The 18202-nt window shown below is 42.1% G+C and overlaps 2 protein-coding genes across 3 annotated transcripts; both read right to left on the bottom strand.

The window, feature by feature from the left end:
* Positions 1–56: 56 nt before the first annotated feature.
* Positions 57–2996, bottom strand: RB195_007143 (uncharacterized protein; the record flags this gene model as incomplete). Of its 2 annotated transcripts, none has more annotated exons than XM_064180622.1 (8): positions 57–152; positions 247–395; positions 1191–1309; positions 1371–1439; positions 1521–1647; positions 1723–1832; positions 2285–2349; positions 2928–2996. In XM_064180622.1, 8 exons carry the CDS (start codon positions 2994–2996, stop codon positions 57–59), a joined length of 804 nt encoding a protein of 267 aa, XP_064037479.1. The 2 variants fall into 2 exon arrangements, with proteins under 2 accessions (XP_064037479.1, XP_064037480.1); XM_064180623.1 differs by having other exon boundaries at positions 2291–2349.
* A 3928-nt stretch (positions 2997–6924) lies between these two features.
* Positions 6925–7131, bottom strand: RB195_007142 (uncharacterized protein; the record flags this gene model as incomplete). The annotated part of the gene is made up of 1 exon (XM_064180621.1): positions 6925–7131. The coding sequence occupies one exon, from the start codon at positions 7129–7131 to the stop codon at positions 6925–6927; it is 207 nt and encodes a 68-aa protein (XP_064037478.1).
* Positions 7132–18202: the final 11071 nt, after the last annotated feature.

The raw sequence follows: 18202 nt of genomic DNA, 5'->3' as shown, positions 1-18202 counted from the left end.
TCATAATACAATGTATTAGTGATGTGTGAGACGTATGTAGCTGCAGGTACTCGATGCTACATTTCTTCACCTTGGCATACACTGCACTTATATATAAGGCAGATCTTCTTGTAGTTGTTTTTCGAAGGTTCTTTCTGTTTTCCAATGGCATCCTATAAAGTTCATGGCTCACATGCCCAAGGAGGGTGAAAATAAAATCGATTTCCTGAATATCGCGAATTTTATAAACGTGTTGTTATTTCTCACCTGATACTTGGGATCTAACGTTTCTATAGTAATCGTTCCTGGTACCGCATTTGCGTCCTTTGGGTAATGCATGATAGACAAGTAGTCGTACGGCACACCATAGGTGGCAGCATCAGGCGCCATCATTTTTGCAAACTGGTTCTTGAAGCCTAAGCGAATTTCAGTTGCATTAAGATTTATCGCCGAAAAAAGCACATCGTTTTTACGTCTGGTAAATCATTAGCGGAAAGAGTTAGGAACTGACAAACAGCAGCGTTGATAAGCCCTCAGCAGGTGGAATCATACTGGGAAACAAATGTGCTGACTGCCATGCAATAAAGTCTAAATAAAGTTTGGCCCATCAATCCGCATGAGATGCCCTAACGCATCCCGACTTCAAGTCAGATTTCTTGACGTTCAACTATGCTCATACAGCCTTACAATTACTCAAGCCAATGTTGTTATCTTTCCCAAACGAGTCTGGCAGCAATTTATTGAACCGGGGATGAAGTAAAGGCATCACCCCACTAATCTGAGGTGGTACGGATTTCAGGTGGAGTATTCGTATACGGGATTGTAGATTGAGGAGAGGGGGCGATTCCTTTCATTTCCTCCTAATTGCAGTAAAAAATGGCCCTAAAGATATGGCTTCTAGCGTTACGGGGCGCCATTTTCTACAACGAATTCGATTGGAGCGCGCCAGCGTCGTGCACACGCCGCATCTTCGGCCGTTTTTTACGGCAATCAGAAAGAAATGGACGGAATCACCTCCCTCTCCATAATCTACTATCCCGTATAAGAATACTCCACCTGAAATCTGCACCACCTCAGATTCGTGGGGTGATGCCTTTAAAAGCGTAGTTGGCTCTGGAGCGATTTCGAACCATCGCATCGCACAGTCGCAGTCAAACCTCTTTCCAACTACGCCGCACTCACTATACAAGAACTTATTAAGAAACACCTACCTAACTGAATATTTTCCTGATGCACTTTGATGTATTCATCCCTATCCGCACGCATATGTTCATGCCATAAACCGAGAACGTGCAGCAACTCGTGAATTACACTGTCTAACTGCATACAGCTGCAGAAATAAGAGTTCTCTTTTACAGTGAACCTACAAAATGTAAATGGGCTGAACTCACGATTGTATTCTGCTTGCCTCTAAATTCAGAATGCTCCGTCCGCCATTGCGACCAACCGTTGTGTAGCATCTAAAGTCAAGATTTTGGATGCACGAGAATTCTATTCTACACATACAAGAGGGGAGGAATAAATTATAAGGAGCTTCTTACCCTTCTGCCAGATTGTTTTGGATGTCAACATAGTCCTCTTCTGAGGATTTTCGAGGTTTGAATCGGATGCAGGTATTCTCGTCAATTTTTTTCATCGCATCAAAAATCACCTTCTTTTCTTTAGCATCTCAAACAATGCGATGTAACATTACTATTCATGAAGCTTTGCATATTTTAGAAGGATTATATCTGCATTGCTCACCATAAGAGCCACTGATTACATACGGAACGACGAATTTCCCATCCGAGTCTTGTAGATTATCCCATTTGAATGGTGATTCCGGTGGAAGTGCATTTCGCATCTCGTCGTCACTAAAGATGGCAGACTGTGGTGTGTTAAAGGCAGCATACCACGAATCTGACGTGGTGAGGGAATACATGGGAAAGGCTAGAGACGGATTTGTAGATTGATTAGTAGATTCAGGATAGTTCCGCTCACACTTCCCTAATCGTCGAAAAACAGCCTTCATGCACGCGCCGCGTCCACGCGCGGACCGTCAAAAATAAATGAGGTCTCCTCAGCATCCTTTTTCAAGGAAAACCAATGAATAGGCTGCTGAAGGGACCGGAGCGTGTACAGGGGTGCTTCGTAGAAACCAAAACAGTTTCTATCCCGTTTTTAGGACGAGCGGGAGGAGTTGAGCGGGACCACGCTCGTTTTGGTAATCTACAAACCAAGCTCTACGTTTTCGATGGGGCTTATGCGCCAAGTCAATTTGTAACACGCTGCCTTTAAACGAGGTCCTTCCAACTAGTAACTTTACCCATACACATTTCGAAGCTGCGCAATATCTCCTCCTTTCTGTGTGTGGATATTGACTGGCGGTCCCTTAACGACAATGTTGACCTGATTTGAGGGTGACCGAGAATACTAAGCTTTTTAGAAACGTTTTTCCAATTTTTTAAATGTATAGGATCTTCAATGTGAAAACTAAATCATAGATTTTTCTGCCCGGTAGCAATTGTAAACCATCAAATACAATCTTTAACGGCTATTAGAGGGGCTGGATGGCTGCACGACTCGACTCGACAACCATTCAGTTCATTGAAGCAGACACGAAATTTAGAATTCCAGCCTCTGTAGCGTTCAGTAGGTAAAGGAGTGAATTTGGTAATATTCTCTGATCGACCGGAATAGGCAAGAAAGGATGGGTTGCAAGGCTCTCTAGGGTCAGTTTCAAGAGACAAGATCAGTGTAGGCTTATCCGAATAAAATTGTTTTTTTTTTCGACAAAAAAAGCTGAAAAGGAAAGAAAAAGATATTGAAGCCAAGCAAAAGTGGTAATTTTTTATAGTTTCTATAATATTTGTTTTTATGCAGTCAGAAATGAGCTTAAGGTTGTGATCTCAGTAATTAGCAATGTCAATTGAATAAGTGAACTTTTTGTCAGGGAAAACATTACTTACCCTTCTGATGGCGGCGATAAGATGAAGACCAGTCAAAATTTGCAACAGGATGATATGAGAAATTCTCATTCTGTAGGACCTTCACTTGGAATAATAAAATAACACTTGAGAAGAATAAATTGACAAGAATGACCCGATTTTTATACCGAACGTGATTCGCGTCAAGAGACATTGTGAAGTCTATTTTTGAACATATGTTGCTAGTGATTCATGAAAGAAAATGCTCTAGATTTTAATATTCTCAGTTATTGAAGTCTGAAAAAAAGTCATTAAAATATGGGAATCTTCAGATGATTTTACATGAATAAGACTTTAATAAAAAAAGAATATTAAGGTGTGGAATCAGTCCTCATGTGAATCAACACTAACAGTATGCCTGCCTCAATGACCCTACACTTTTTTCTGTTTCTCTATGACGCAAACTGTATCTGAATCGCACATAAAATCAAGAGATTCGGGTCATTCTCTTGTTGTTTTTAGTGGAAGGAGGATACTGTCCTCATGAAAATGGATTTAGTATGGTAGGTACCTGATTATCATATTACGGTTCTCTTACTGCAGTCTTAAATGCCAGAACTGTGCTCAGAATTACTTACGATCCTGCCAAACAATGGAAATATTCAACTGATCCTACTTGTAATTACTCTACAAACAGATGTACTGCGACATTGCCTTGCTAGTGATACTGGCTACTTTTCATTTATTTATCTATCTTCTCACATACACCAAAAGTCAGAAAGAAAGAAGAGAAAAACAAACATTCAAAATTGAGGCTAAAAGATAGAATGACGGCGCAGGATCTCCTCAACGCTCTTCGGACTGTAAATGCTTACTCTAACAAAAAAGAACTTTTCGGATCGGTAGAGCGACACATGAACCTACTCTGGATCCAATAAAATTTGTGTTTCTACAGTAAATAGATATCGAAACATAGCCGATGTTGGCTCGGTATCCGACCATATAAATCTTAAATTCTTTTCTTCGTACGCGTACATACCGCGATGGTTAAAAGCATCACCCCACGAATCTGAGGTGGTACGGATTTCAGGTGGATTATGCCTATACGGGGTCGTAGATTATGGGGGAGGAGGGTGATTCCGTCCATTTCTTTCTAATTGCCGTAAAAAACGGCCTGGAAGATGCGGGGTGTGCACACGGCTGGCGCGCTCCAATCGAACTCGTTGTAGAAAATAGCGCGCCGGAACGCTCGAAGCCGTATCTTCCGGGCCGTTTTTTTCTGCAATTAGGAGGAAATGGATTAGTGAAATTAATCAGATTAGTGGGGTGATGCCTTTAAAGGGTCTCACCACTACGTCAGTGTGTTTCCAAGCCTAATGAAACGTTTTCTCCTTCGAGGACGGGAACGTTGTTGTAACAGTTGTTTGTAAAGTTAAAAACACTTACTTGATTGATCACTGCTCATCGTAAATCATTGCATGAGTTGCATACGCAATGACGAACGTCTCGGTTTCTGGATTGATGCCGAACGCATTACTGAGAGATTCGCCATGTTCTAACTCAGTTCAGAGATTAGCAAAATGCTAAACAGAGAAATAGCAGCGAAAGAAGTAATTTATTGCGTATTATCGCACATGTATATGACAGCATAATAAACATCTACGAAATAATTCGTGCGATGACGTAGTGGCGTCAACATAACTTGAACAATTATTTTCTCGACAATTTGCTGAAGTTACATCACTTAATACAAGTTAAAACACAATCTAGGGTAGGGTCAAAACGATCTGAACCTCGATGAAGTCGCGTAGGCGGCTGCACTCAAGGCGGTGCGTTAGGGTGGTGCGGTTAGGGTCGAGGGGGACCCTGGCTAACACCACTTATCGCTGGCGTTCGTGATGGTCCCACCTTGACTCCGATTACTAGTTCCACCGTGCCGCTTAGGGCGCAGCCGTTTATGCAAGTGCACTGAGCATCATGTCTTTTTGACTGTTCTATCACCTTGATCACCTTAACTCCTATTGTTCTTCGACCTGGTCGAGCGAGCGCCAGTAATCTTTTCACTTTTCCCGATGGCGTGCAGGAGTCGCTCACTGATTTCTCCTCTCGTGTGGGACGCAGAAGAGCATCAAATTTTTATTTTAAGGACATTGTGAGGAAGTCTGTCTGACCATCGGGTCGGCAGTTTTCCTGTATTGCGCTTAGTTTCGCGTGGAACTTAGTCAATCAATGCTTTGGTCCTGCTGAAGCGCGTCACGTGTCCAACCAGCGTTTTTTTTTTGCTTCCCTTGGCAAAAGCGGCGGCGTCTCTAATCTTCGACCGTTGACGTTAGACAGAACTTTGAATTCCGTCTCTCACTTGCCAGAAGCGGGGCACTCCTAGCACCATTCTTTTGATTGAGATTTCAATTGATCATCACCGCGTTTTCTTTCTACTTGCGAAGTATCCAGGTTTCTGAGGCGTACGTCAAATCAGGAAGTACTATAGCATTGAAGAGGTGAGGACAGATTCAAATGATCAAATGTCTTCTTCACTACAACCTTCATGCTCTTATAAGCTGCCCAAGCCGCTCTTTTTCACCTGCCCAACTTGGAGATCAATTCGTTTATCACGTCAATTTCCCGATCGACATAAATATATAGTTTGAACAATCGGATATATTCCTTCTTTGATTGGAGCATCCAAGATATATCAGTTACACATGAGCATCGACTTTTCAGATTCAGCTAAAAACCATATTTTCACATGTATCGTCCATTCGTTGTCGCCATTAGTATTAGTTAAGCTTGGCTTCTGCTAAATATTATCAGAACGATGTCATCAGCGAAACGAATATGGTATTAATGCCGGCCATCAACTTTCACTACCATGCCTCTCAACTGTCTGTCTCTCTCAACTGAATCGAAAGCAATTTTTTCAAGTCGTACTTCTGCGTTACTTCTGAGTTTTGAAGCGGTATATATGTGGCCAATCGTGCTGAATCCCTTTCAAAACCCTGCCTGCTGCCATTATGTGCGTCATCTTAGTTGCATTCCGACAGGTAACGTTGATGAGAACTGGCGGAAGATTGTTCAGATATTCAGTTCCTATCTTGTCGGGGCTGAAGCACGATTTGTTACCGAAATGGTAACATGTCGTGCTTCAGAGGGAAATGTCCGCATTCCCTTAGATGGTGACGAGGCAAGTGAAAATGGTTGTTGAAGAGATAGGAGTAGAAATTGTGCGATGGTTCTTTATTCGGGTTTCGAAGACTAGTCATCTTTGTGTTACAATTGGGAAATTCTCGACGGGCATAGCGGATGCTCTTTCTCGCCTCTCCAGCTTCAGCCAACACTTCTGCTCTGTTCTCTCTGAGGTCTTCATCTTCTTTATAGTCTTCTTTTATCGCCTCTCTGCAGAGCCTTGCGAGCTCGAGACTTGAGTTCTTGGTGGCCTGCAACTCGTACTGCCCCAGCCGATCGTATTCCTTATGCTGTCTACCACGAAGTTTTCCCAAGAAACGGTTAGCGTAGCGAAAATATCCCAGTTAATAGTAGTTCTCGGACTTCGCTCTCCGAACTTCGCCGCTTTCTCTTCGCCTCCTCCGGATAAACGAAAATCTTTCTCAGAGAAGGCAATGATCCGATCCCGTATAGAACTTTGGCACTACAGCGAAATCCACCAGGCAAAACCCTTTGCAGATGAAGACCTGGTCAACTTCAGTATGGTACCCTCCACCGGGTAACTTTCACGTCCAGCGTAGGAGGAGGGTTTTTGGAATTGCAAGTTCCCATGGATGGTCTTAGTCGAAGAAGCCATGAAGAAAAATCTCTCTCCGCGTTCGTTCCACCTGAAGCCGTAGATCCTGACGTGAATTTCCTCAGATACTTTTCTGGGGGCCAATCTTGACATTGAATTCACTGAAAATGACCTTGTGGAAGGTATGTTCTCTTCTGTAGAACTTCCCAAGGTGCACATAGAAATCTTTGACTTCTTCTTCTCGCAGCTTGATTGTTGGAGCGTAAACGACGGAGATTGTCAGAGTTGGACCTCATCTTCTCATCCGCAGACGTGCGATTTGGATGTAAGCTGTTCGAAAGAATCGATGTTCATTGCCATGTTTGTGTTGACGAGAGCACCAACTCCACCAACTGCTCTGCTGTCGCATGTTCCTAAGAACAGTTCTTCTCTAGTGTCATACACGGGGTTCACCCGTCTCTTCTCGGTCAGTCCGATGACGTTGTACTTAAACTTCTTGGCTTGCATAATCAGATCTTCAAAATCATAATGGAATCATAAAGCAATGCAAACTTCATCTAATGCAAGCGTACAGTTATAAGCACAGATTGTCATCCTAGTCCTTTTCCATTTCAGTAGCCTAGATGAGCCCTGCAACCCCGTCCTTTCTGGCGCTGCCGTACCAGACTTTCCTCCGTAATCAGGATACTCTTTCTTATTACTGTAAAGGGACAAGAAAATAAAGTGCCGCGTTAATGAACCTGCTTGGGATGCCCACGTTCACTTCAATTCAGAATCGTTCGAGGTTCACGAACGTATAACTACAATGACTTGCGGTGGCTAGCTGATGTGTCAAGTCAGTGTTTTTATTTATCCTCCCAGACAAGTTTGGTACCGATTTATCTACCCGGATGAAAGGCTTAGAGAGCACTAGGGCGGATTCAACTCTAAGCGATTGTGCAGGCAGCGGAACCTCTAACTGCTACAATACACTCGCCCTCTTATAACTGTTAGATGCATGTAATTTCAAAACCTACAGACAGATTGGGGGACTTCTTGTGGCGTTAAGTTTTAGGAGAACGTTGCGTTCTTACGGAGTGAACAGGTGAAGCTTATTTGTTGTAGGCAACTCTACCTGAGTCTCGGATCAGGCAGAAAGTTGCTTCTGGTCGGCGTTTCTGGATGGGTCGCCGACGTGACACAGTTGGCAGGATGTGATGAGATTGGCAGAGGAGGCGAATAAGTGGTTAGGGACCATCATGAAGGAATCCGCCCCACAATTGGCATCTGAAGAACAAAAACGGTATTTATCAAAAATAACGTACATAACAATTTTTAGAATGTAGGGACTGTGCTTGAAGAAATGAGGAAGACAAGGAAAACTTTTTATAACACTTAAACTGTTTTCTATTTGGTTGAGGAGTAATTTGTGACCGGCTTTTTTTAAATCCAGAAATGCGCATGCGAACAAAATGGTTCAATGTTATACTTCATTCGGTAGAGAATTTATCGCCCTACAAGATAGTTTCATTCGATTTCCATTATTTTATCGAATCTTGTTTCTCAGATTGTTAAAAGAGGGTGTCACTTCGACATCTCTTTTTTTCCAGATAATCTAGGTGTGAAACCCCCCGAAGCGGCTTCTGAGAGTTGTGCTACCTATGGAGAACATCGATTGTGCAAGAAAAAAACTCCAAAAGGAGCAGAAAAAATGAAAGAAGGAAGTGGGCTAATTGGGACATTTCTGTGCAATTTTGAGTTTAATGGAGGTGTTGAGACCGCGGAAGCTACTAAAGAGATTTCTGCCGCGTATGAAGGGCATCGAGTAGAGCATGAAAAGTTTGAGAGAGAACGGAAAAAATATGAGAGGAAAAGCAGAAAAAGACTCAAAAACACGGCCAGAAACAACATTAACAACAAAAATTACCCACTACTTCGCATGGTTTGCAGTGATTTTATCCTCTAAGAAAAAGTGGGAAGAAGTGTATTTTTTCTGAACCGACGACAGTTGGAGCGACCAGTGTATCCTTTTTTGATGTGGCAGTCTCGGTTTCAGAGGCAAGAAGGTCAACTATGGAAGGTACATTCAGTTAGTTTTCTTTTATGTTCATCACCAATCTCAGCGTCCTTGCTATCTCAGCTAAATCCAAGAAATAACTAGGAACTCAAGAAAAATAGCTACTGCAATGTCATGTCTTCAAATTAAGGTGCAACCGTTTATCAGAAATTAAATATTTCAATAAAACCACTACGATATCCGCAGTTAGTTTTTGAGAGAAAAAAGCTTGTAGGCTCAAAAGGATATCTCTGATGTTGACGAGCAGAGCGATCATCATATTCATAATCAACGTATACTGAAGTCTCAATTGGATTGAATACCGTACTTATATGTTGCCTTCCAAGCATTTCAACCTAGAGTTTCTGATGCTAGAACCGTTTGTGTATTTACTGCTCGTTGCTTAAAATTCTACGAGATTAGTCTATTTGTTTTGTCACCATCTCATCCAATGGGTGACTCAAAAAAAAAATAGAGTAAAGAAAGTAAAGAAAGTAATGAGAGTAAAGAGCATAGAGAAATGCTGTGAAAATGAAAAATTAAGATTGATAGTTAATTACCTAGTTATTAATTAAATACATAAGAGGTCTACCTTTTTTTGGGAGGGGGGTAAGAGGAGGAAGTGTGGGGGAGAGAGAGGGGAAGTGGAGAGTCTACTCTGGTAGAGGTACGGTCGCAGTTGACGTTCGATTTTTCGAAACCATGTTAGAGCCAACCAAGCCTTCCAAGCCTTACACCTCGGAATTTGCTACCAGATCTGTCGGGAAGAACAAGAACACTGACTTGGTGAATCGGCTATACCTCGAAAGTTCTTCTATAGGCTGCACACCCGCCTTCGTGAACCTCAAACGATACTGAATTGAAGTCGAATGTGTAACCGCGTTCCAAAACCATTGATCGACGCCATGCCACTCTATCTTTCATCGTTTATTTATTCAAGCTGATTCATTTTGATTTGGCTTTCAATCTACTGTGCTTCTATGCTCCACAAAGACGACCACCTGAAGTGAATCCCAGCAGCGATCCCTCGGGAGCAACAATCCCGAAGCACGTCTTTTCTCTCCGTTTCTCCCAGCTTTTTTTCGTACAATAATCCGTGAATAATATTATGTAGTCTTAACGACATTCTTTCCCATTAGTTTTATCTTTTGTTTTGCTGTAAGGAAACCTCTAAGGTTTTGACTTGTAGGAATTGATTTTTCCTCCATTTCTTGGGTAGCCATGCATCATAAGCTTCAGTTGTACTTCACCTAGTAAAATCCCAAAATCGTCCCGAGAAAAACGCTAACTATCGAATATTACGCGAAATGTGGGACAAAAATCCAATCATCATAAATAGAAAACTAAAAAGGTGCCCTAAATAAGAAAAGGAAACTGAATTAGCGGAAAGAAAGATTTTTTCAGTATTTTGCTTTATTATGAAAATGCCAGTCATAGACGCACAAAAAATTGAACAGGCACTACGCACTTAGATGGCCCGTCTTCACTAGACGTGCCCCAGCATTCTTTTCAGTCGTTTCATTCCTTTGCTACTGTTCTCCAAGATGTACTCAAGTTCCGTGATTACGTTGGCAAGGTACTTGTATCCGTATCCATGAGCTCCTGTGCTCTCAGCTGATATAACAGGAATTGAATTCTACAATCTAAGATTTTAGGTTACAAGCGCTGTAGAAAAAAAAAACAAACGACAGATCTAATAAAAAAACAAGTGACGAGTGAGACGACGAGAACCTGGTTGTAAACTATTATTCGAAAACAGAAGAAAAGTCAGAACAAAAAGGAAAACGCTTCGAGGAGCTTTTGCCACATTGCGAAGAGGAATCAATGCAAACTTTCACCGAGGAAGCATCGCAGCATCTCGATACAATACATTTTACGATAGCTGTAACTATGGAAGGCTTCATTTTGTTCCGAGCCGACTATACAAGCAGCAGATCTTCCATTGGAGAGGTGTATTTTAAGCGAAAAATAATAAATAATGAAGGATAGAAAATAAAGTACTCATGATTGGTATATAATTTCCCTTCGAAAGTGTCAATACGTTCTACTTCAGTTCAGAATCGTTGGGGGGATTTCCGTATCCTTCCAAAAAGTCCTAAACCAATTTATGGACTTCGGAGGGATAAATGGTTTAGTTGTTCTTGTGCGCTGTTGAACATTCGACCAAGCAGACGTAGTTATGACCGCTTGCTATTGCGCTATACCGATTCTCATTTGGCCAAAATGTGTAAGTGTCAGAAGAAACAATGAGGATAGATAAACAGACCAGAATCGATGGAATGATTGAGAATTGCCCCTCCACCAGCATTCCTCGGATCCAGTGCGGACCGAAATCCGAAGAAAGCACATAAGCACATTATGTCGCACAATCGCACAGATAATGATGTTATTTTGTTGCTTATCATTCTTTACGCCACGATGGAAAATATTTCCCTCATATTTTACATTTACATACCATCTTCCTCGGATCATTTCTACGGATAAAGTGCGACACTATGAAATATAGTAGGGACATGAAGCACGCAGCTGCGTAAGCAGCTGCGCTAAAAGTGGCGTGTGGTGCGATATGGAGGTAGAGATTGTAATTCGAGGTGAGACCACCTCGAACTACAATTAGGAATGGTGTCAGCAGGGTCCTCCTAAACTCTAACCCCAGCGCACCACACTACCCCGAGCGCAACTGCGCCGTGCTTCAGCTCGTTTTGACTCTACTATATTTCATAGAATTCGACCATAGAAATGATTCAAAAATGATGGTTTGTGCTAAAATATAAGAAAAATATTTTCCATCGTAGCGTAAAGAATGATGCAGCAACAAAATATTAGCATTATCTATGCGACTACAGAAGGTGTTTATGTGCTGAAGTTCTTGGGATTTTGGTACGTATTGATCCCAGAAATGCAAGTGGATCAGTTTAATGTTCAAACCTACAGAAAGACGACCACACTTTACCAGCAAAGGTGAAGTTATACCTTCGTATCAAGCAAAGAGTTACAGAAGAAAATCACGCCCACGTACTATTTGAGTTGCAATGAGGTCACGATAAGTGAGTAGTGATTATCGCTAAGCTGATACAGGAAATCACATTCTGATAAACAATTGACACCCTCTCTAAGTTAATTTATAAAACCGTTGTGTACTCCGTGCTTTCGTTTGTGTTTTACGAGCACGAGCGTTTGACGAGCATTCGCACACAGCACATAGATCGGGAGTTTTGTCTTATTGTAGTTTTAATAGAAGAGGCGTCGAATGCGTTTCTTCCGCCAAATACGCCACATTTTCTTTAGGAGCGGCTTGTCGCTTGTTTCCCTATCGGTCGATCGATAGGACCATGGCTCCAACAAGCTTTTTATGGCTGCTTTTTCGTTTTTTAAACATAACTCATTCTTTTTCTCTTTCATCATAACCACTGATGGAGACGTTACAGCACTCACCCCCACCGGGAACCTAATGCATCCGTCTGTTTCTGATATTACGTTCGATAGCGATCATACTTCTGTTGATCCCATCTTTCATTGTTGAGAAATATAATGTAATGGAGCTATAGAGGAGCAGTTCGAAGAAGACGATGCCGAAAAGGGACATTGAGTCGCTTGTTGGGAGTTCATCTTGCCGAATGCAATTATTTTTTCGTTATTCATTGCAAGCAGTGGTGTTTTGCAGACTCAAATCCTTGAAAACTAGGAAGTCTATCGAAAAAACACAAAACAAAAAAAGAAGGTACAAAGAAATGAGCAAATAATGAGCTAGTGTGCAGAAAATTGGCAGCAGAAGCTTCCCTTCTTGATGTTTTCCAAAGTTGGAGTTAGGCCGACCCGTAACGCGTGCTGCTTCGCCTCGGCCAGGCCATCCCGAAGCCGGCTTTCATGTCCCAGTTTTTGTGAGTCAACTGAACAGCGTGTTCCATCCCTTAGTTTCAGTGTTTTGAAGGTGCCAGTCCACCACTTCAGCTGACGTGTCACCTAAGCTGGGAACAAGAAAAATGTGTGGGGAATACCAAGATAGCACGTTTATCTTCCCGCTTACTAGTATACTTAGGCCTTAGCAAGTCTTCACTAAATGTGCGGGCCCAGCATCTTTTTCAATCGTTTCGTTCCCTCGCCATCGTCATCCAAGATATCCTCAAGTTTCGTGAGTGACGTTGACAAGGTCCTTGAGGCGCATTTAGCTGAGCTCTCGACTAGTCCGTACAGCGAACAGATCACTCCATCTCGTTGGCGGCCTCCTTCGAGGACGTTTAACATCTCTAGGGATCCATTCTAGCGTTCTTTTAGTCAATCTATCGTCATTCCTTCTCATAACGTGTTCATCTATGCTTCACTTTCGATAAATGTGCGAATCGGTCGCGGAGACGGGGAATTCCTCTTGAGTTGGAGCTGCGATGACCACTCAGGTGTATTGTGTGCCGGTTAGGCTTCAGGACACACCTTTTGGTGGGTAGTAAGTAGCTTCCTAGGGTAGCTTCCTGGTGGCAACGGTGTCTGCGAGAGTCTCCGCTGCGTAACAGAGCGCTGGAAGAACTATCCTGATTGGTAGCTTCTCTGATGGGTGCGAGTGCTTCTCACGCCACTTTCACATTTCTATACAGTTTTTCCTTTGAGTTATTCCCCATATTCACAAAACGGTATGACGTATGACGAAGCTTCCACGATTTAGGAACCTTTAAGTTGTATCCCTTCATTCTTTAGTCACTGTAAATTTTACTTTCTCCAGTCCCACTTATACTGTTATATCTTTCACTAGTACCTAGGCTCCTTCTCGTCTCTTCCCATATCCGACAGTCTTGTTGGAAAGAGACGAAAACCTGATGGGAAGAAACGCATCTGCATTTTTTGCGGTTAATTTTCCCAGAGAGGAAAATTACTTTCCTAACTTCTCCGCTAAAGCAATTGTTAACATGATCTCCTTACAAGTTCCGTCAAATAAAATGAAATAAAAATAAATAAAATAAAATAAAATAAAATCAAGATAAAATTTCCTCCCATTGTTTCGTAGGCCGCGCTGAGTGCAGGCTGAGAATGTGCATCAGGTAAACGAACGGGACGATCCGTGGATTTGCTCAAAGCTTGTCGTGTGTCGACAAGCGTGTGCTCACACAAGATTGCGACGGTTGAACCGGCACCCGGTGTCGACCACTTCTTTCGACTTTGGCCGCTGTGCTGATAGTGTGTGTATGTATGTGTGTGTTTGTCGCTGCTTCGTATCGATCTGAGCCGTGGTGCAGAGGTGTTTTCGAGGAGGAACGCAAGCTCTCGGTCGGTCTCTGTGTGAAAAGCAACAACAGCAGAGACTTTTCGTGGTGGTCCAACTGCGTTGCAGAATTCGCAGAATTCGTTCTCAAATCTCGTATCAGTTCAATTGTCGGGAATATTTGTGTTCCGTGTGTATGTTAGGAGGATGTTGATGGGAATTGTGTTTGTCTGTCGCCACCAATTTAAATATGAAACGCTGACAAGTGTGCCATCTCGTCCACATGCTACATCACCAATAACATTAGGAGTGGCATGCAGTTATGATGGCGCTTGCGATGATGTTTTTATTCAATGCACTTTAAGGGCATCACTTCAACGGCCGTAACCGTATAGAGTGCGGTATTTTACACTCCATTTATATTTAATAATTAAGACAAGACTTTTCCCGGTCTAAGATTTCACTTCCCTTTTGTATTATGTTATTTTTCTATATATTCTTCTATATTTTCGTTCATTTTCTACGATACTCCCTTAAATACTCACGCAACCATGACTAAAATTTCCTGGATTTTTTTTCTTTTTTTTTCGCGGGAAGAGGGGCAGTATATTTGCAATTACCTCTTTTTGCAGCTGCACTTTAAACTGAGCCATGATAATGTCAACAATTATGTTTTTCCGTTTCTTTCTAAAGAGATCTGTCATAAGAGAGAGAAAGAAAGAGAGAAAGGGAGAAAGAGACAGACAGAGTCTGATAAGACAACAGCAGGAATTAGCGTGCTTTGTATCTCCTCTAATTGTTTCGTGATGTTCGTTTTTGTTTATTTCTGCGTTACAGTTTACGTTCGCTCGTTTTCCGTATACTTTCGTCCTCCTCTTTCTCTGCAACCTCAAAGTTTCATCACCGTTCTTTTGTGTACTCTATCACCATTCCAGTTTTTTCACTGTTCTGTTTGCGTTTGTGTTCGAATTCGACAGTTCTGGTTTTCTCATCAAGTTAGATGATTGAGTTCTACGACAACAAAGTTCTGCTCTTCTTTTTTCTTTTACAGTACCTCTCAATCTCCTCAGTGTTGTTTCTGCGTTAGTGCAAAACGCCTCATCGATGAACCTCAGATGAATTGTATTTTGAATAAAAAGAGTTGATATGATCTGCAAGTCCTCTCACCTTGGAACTTCGGCATTACATGATACGGATAAAGTGTCTGGCGTTAATCAATCCGCTTGGGATACGCCCCCACGTTCACTTCAACTCAGAATCGTTTGAGCTTTACAAGCGTGTAACTGGCCTATATAATGACTTGCCGTGGCTAGCCGATGTGTCAAGTCAGTGTTTTTGTCCTCCCGGACAAGTCTGGCACTAATTCACCGGTCCCGGAGGGATAAAAGGCTTGGTGAGCACTAGGGCGGATTCGAACCTCCGATCGATCGTGCAGGAAGCGGAACCTCTAACCGCTACACCACGCCTACCCCACTTCGACATTTTGAACTAAATTTATATTTCCTTCTTTTGCTAACGGATTTTTTGTTGAGACCTCGTTTATGAAAGGCTTGTTTCCGACTGGCGTAGCTGGTGAACCACTGTGTTCCTGGAGATTGTCTCCGAAGGCGTTGATATGGTCACCTCGAATCGTAAACATGTAGTTGCCAATATCAACGCACCGTAGTCGCTGGAAAAACGTACTTCCACTATGTCGCTTCGACGTTTGTCGACGCACATTTTCATCGATTTTATTTTTTTTCTGACTTTATTCCATAACAACGGTCCGAGTGATACCCGAACTTCCCCATAGGACCTCAGCAGAAGGTCTGCTAGAGGTTCTCGAGCATAACGTAATCGTGTTCGGCGAAAGTGAGTTGTCCCGCCGGTTGTAGAGAGAACCGCTGCGGGACTCGTCCCCGTTCCTCTCCACTCTACTCTAACATCAGACAGCTGTAGGACCAAACATGGATTCCGCTCCTGAAATATGGAATATGAACAACATGAATGCGAAGGATGAATAGCTGAAATTTGAAAGTTTGCTACGTACCACAGTAGATTTTTTTTTACTTTCAACTTGATTTCCTGATTTTCCTGCACAGCATTTCGTCGTGGTGTCGACTAACATTGGTTGTGAAAAATGTAAACACGTTTTATCTGAAAAGCCAGTGAATCAACGTCAGCACAGCCGCAGATCATGCACGATGTAAACAACACATTGAAGAGATTTCTACATGTTGTTTACATTGAGCTGACGCCGACGTTTACTCGCTTTTCAGATGAAATGAAATTTTCCACAAGTTGGGCCAGTCAACACAAACTTGCCTTGTCCTATCTTTTTTCTGAAAAAAAAAACGTAAAGATTCCATTCGGGAAGCTCATTCAAACTAAAATATGAAGATTTTCTCGATCTAAAAACCAAGGACAACATCACATTTTTAAGTCAGGAATAGGAAAACAAACCGAAATACACGGGCCTGTACAATTTTCAATCGTATTCCTTTACTTCGTGCTGGTGTAGCGCAGTTGTAGGAGGTCATCGCTTCGTCTGCGCGGTCGATGGCTCGGTGCCGCATAGGTGTAACCACCCCTCGCTCTTCTTTTTTCTTCTCGGTCAATCCGAACCAAATTGGTCTTTTCAGATAAAAAAACTAGTGCTCACCAAGTCTTTCATCCTTCCGGGGTCGATAAATTGGTACTAGATTCATCTGGGAGGATAAAAACACTGACTTGACCCATCGGCTAGCCACCGCAAGTCACTGTATAGGCCAGCACGCGTTCCAAAACCTCAACGATTACAAATTCCAGTAAAACGCGTCGGCGCATCCCAAGTGGATTGATACGCCAGTGAGTTTTTTTTTCTTTTTTTCAGATTATTTTGGCCCTTCATTGTAGACCCAAGTCATTGTAGAGGCCAGTTACACGTTCGTAAACCTCAAACGATTCTGAATTGAAGTGAACGTGGGGACGCATCCCAAGCGGATTGATTAACTCCAGAAACGTTATCCTTTATCCTTTTAAGATAAAAACTATGACTCGATACATCAGTTGCCTCTTGTTACCGATTCACAATCCTCGTCAAATTCGTCATTACCCTCTAAAATCCTTAACCTGAGCGCTGATTGACACACCGTGAAAGGATTCATGGACGCCAAGCCCTCGCCTCCATTGTCGCTTATTTCACTAACGACTACCAGTGGCAACCACTACACGGTAATTAACGGCTTTTATCTCGCTACAGGGGCACTTTTCAACCCTGCTTCTGCCTCTACACCGATTCGGCATCCTCGGCTGAATCGAATGATATAGATTAGAGATTGAATATTCGAGTATTTTTACGGATTCTCCATTGGTTAAATTGGTAGGTCTGGTGTGAAAAGCGACGCGACAGTAACGCTGTGATAGTGTTCAGAAAAGAGCAAGGCAGAGTGAGCCGAAATGTTTTCGACACATCTCTCATTACGTTCGGAATCAAATAAGTAAATCCTGATTTTCTCCAATCTAGATATCTCTTTTCGCACAAATTTGCGGAGATTTTCTCGAGATCCGGCATTTTAAGCTCTTGTTGATCGGATTTGAGTGTACTAAAAGAATCGACATCCTTTTATACTTTTTTCATCGGTAGAGTTCTGCGGCTCTGGTGCTGCCATGTTGGAGATCTTTGCTCTTATTTCCAGCAAAACTGTCCGATCCAGAAATTCGCATCAAATTCTTCTCAAGCTTCTCCCAATGTTTCTTCCAAGCAGATTCCGCATCCTCATCAATGATATCCATAAAGAAATCAGGCCACGACAATATACGAAAGGGTCATACCCTTAACTTAAATCCTACGAACGAAGCAACATTGCCTCTTGGCATTTTCCCTTCCCTAAAAATTTTTCTTTCCTATTTCACTGCTTTTTAGGGAAAAAGATTTTTTCCCTAAAAAGCAGTGAAATAGGAAAGATCCAACTTAATGCGGTGGATTGTTTGTAAGTATTTGCTGCCTGTGCTTTGAAGCATAGCGGAATGGTATTTAGATTTTTTACAAAGAATTTATCTCCGAGAATTTATTTACTGCAGATTAAGCAAACTAACGAAGATTAGAGTTTTAGAATTTTTGAATTTTTCGCATAGCTGAAAATGCAAAAAAAAAATCTTCCGGAGGAGGCAGAAATTTGTACTACTCCATACTCAAACCGTATTTTATTCTTTTCACACTACGTACAACAATAATATGTAACAGCTGACGCTGAGCTTAATAAACGAGTATGTGACAGAACAAGAAGTTTTTTCCCCTCGGATAACAGCTGGATGGTGATGAACCAGGAAGAGAATTTACTGGAAGTGATGGTCGACTATTTGAAATTTTTGCGCTCGTTGGTTCTCTTCTC

Source organism: Necator americanus, chromosome I (assembly GCF_031761385.1).
Source record: "Necator americanus strain Aroian chromosome I, whole genome shotgun sequence".
NCBI lineage: Eukaryota > Metazoa > Nematoda > Chromadorea > Rhabditida > Ancylostomatidae > Necator > Necator americanus.
This window is presented reverse-complemented; position numbering and strand designations above follow the sequence as displayed.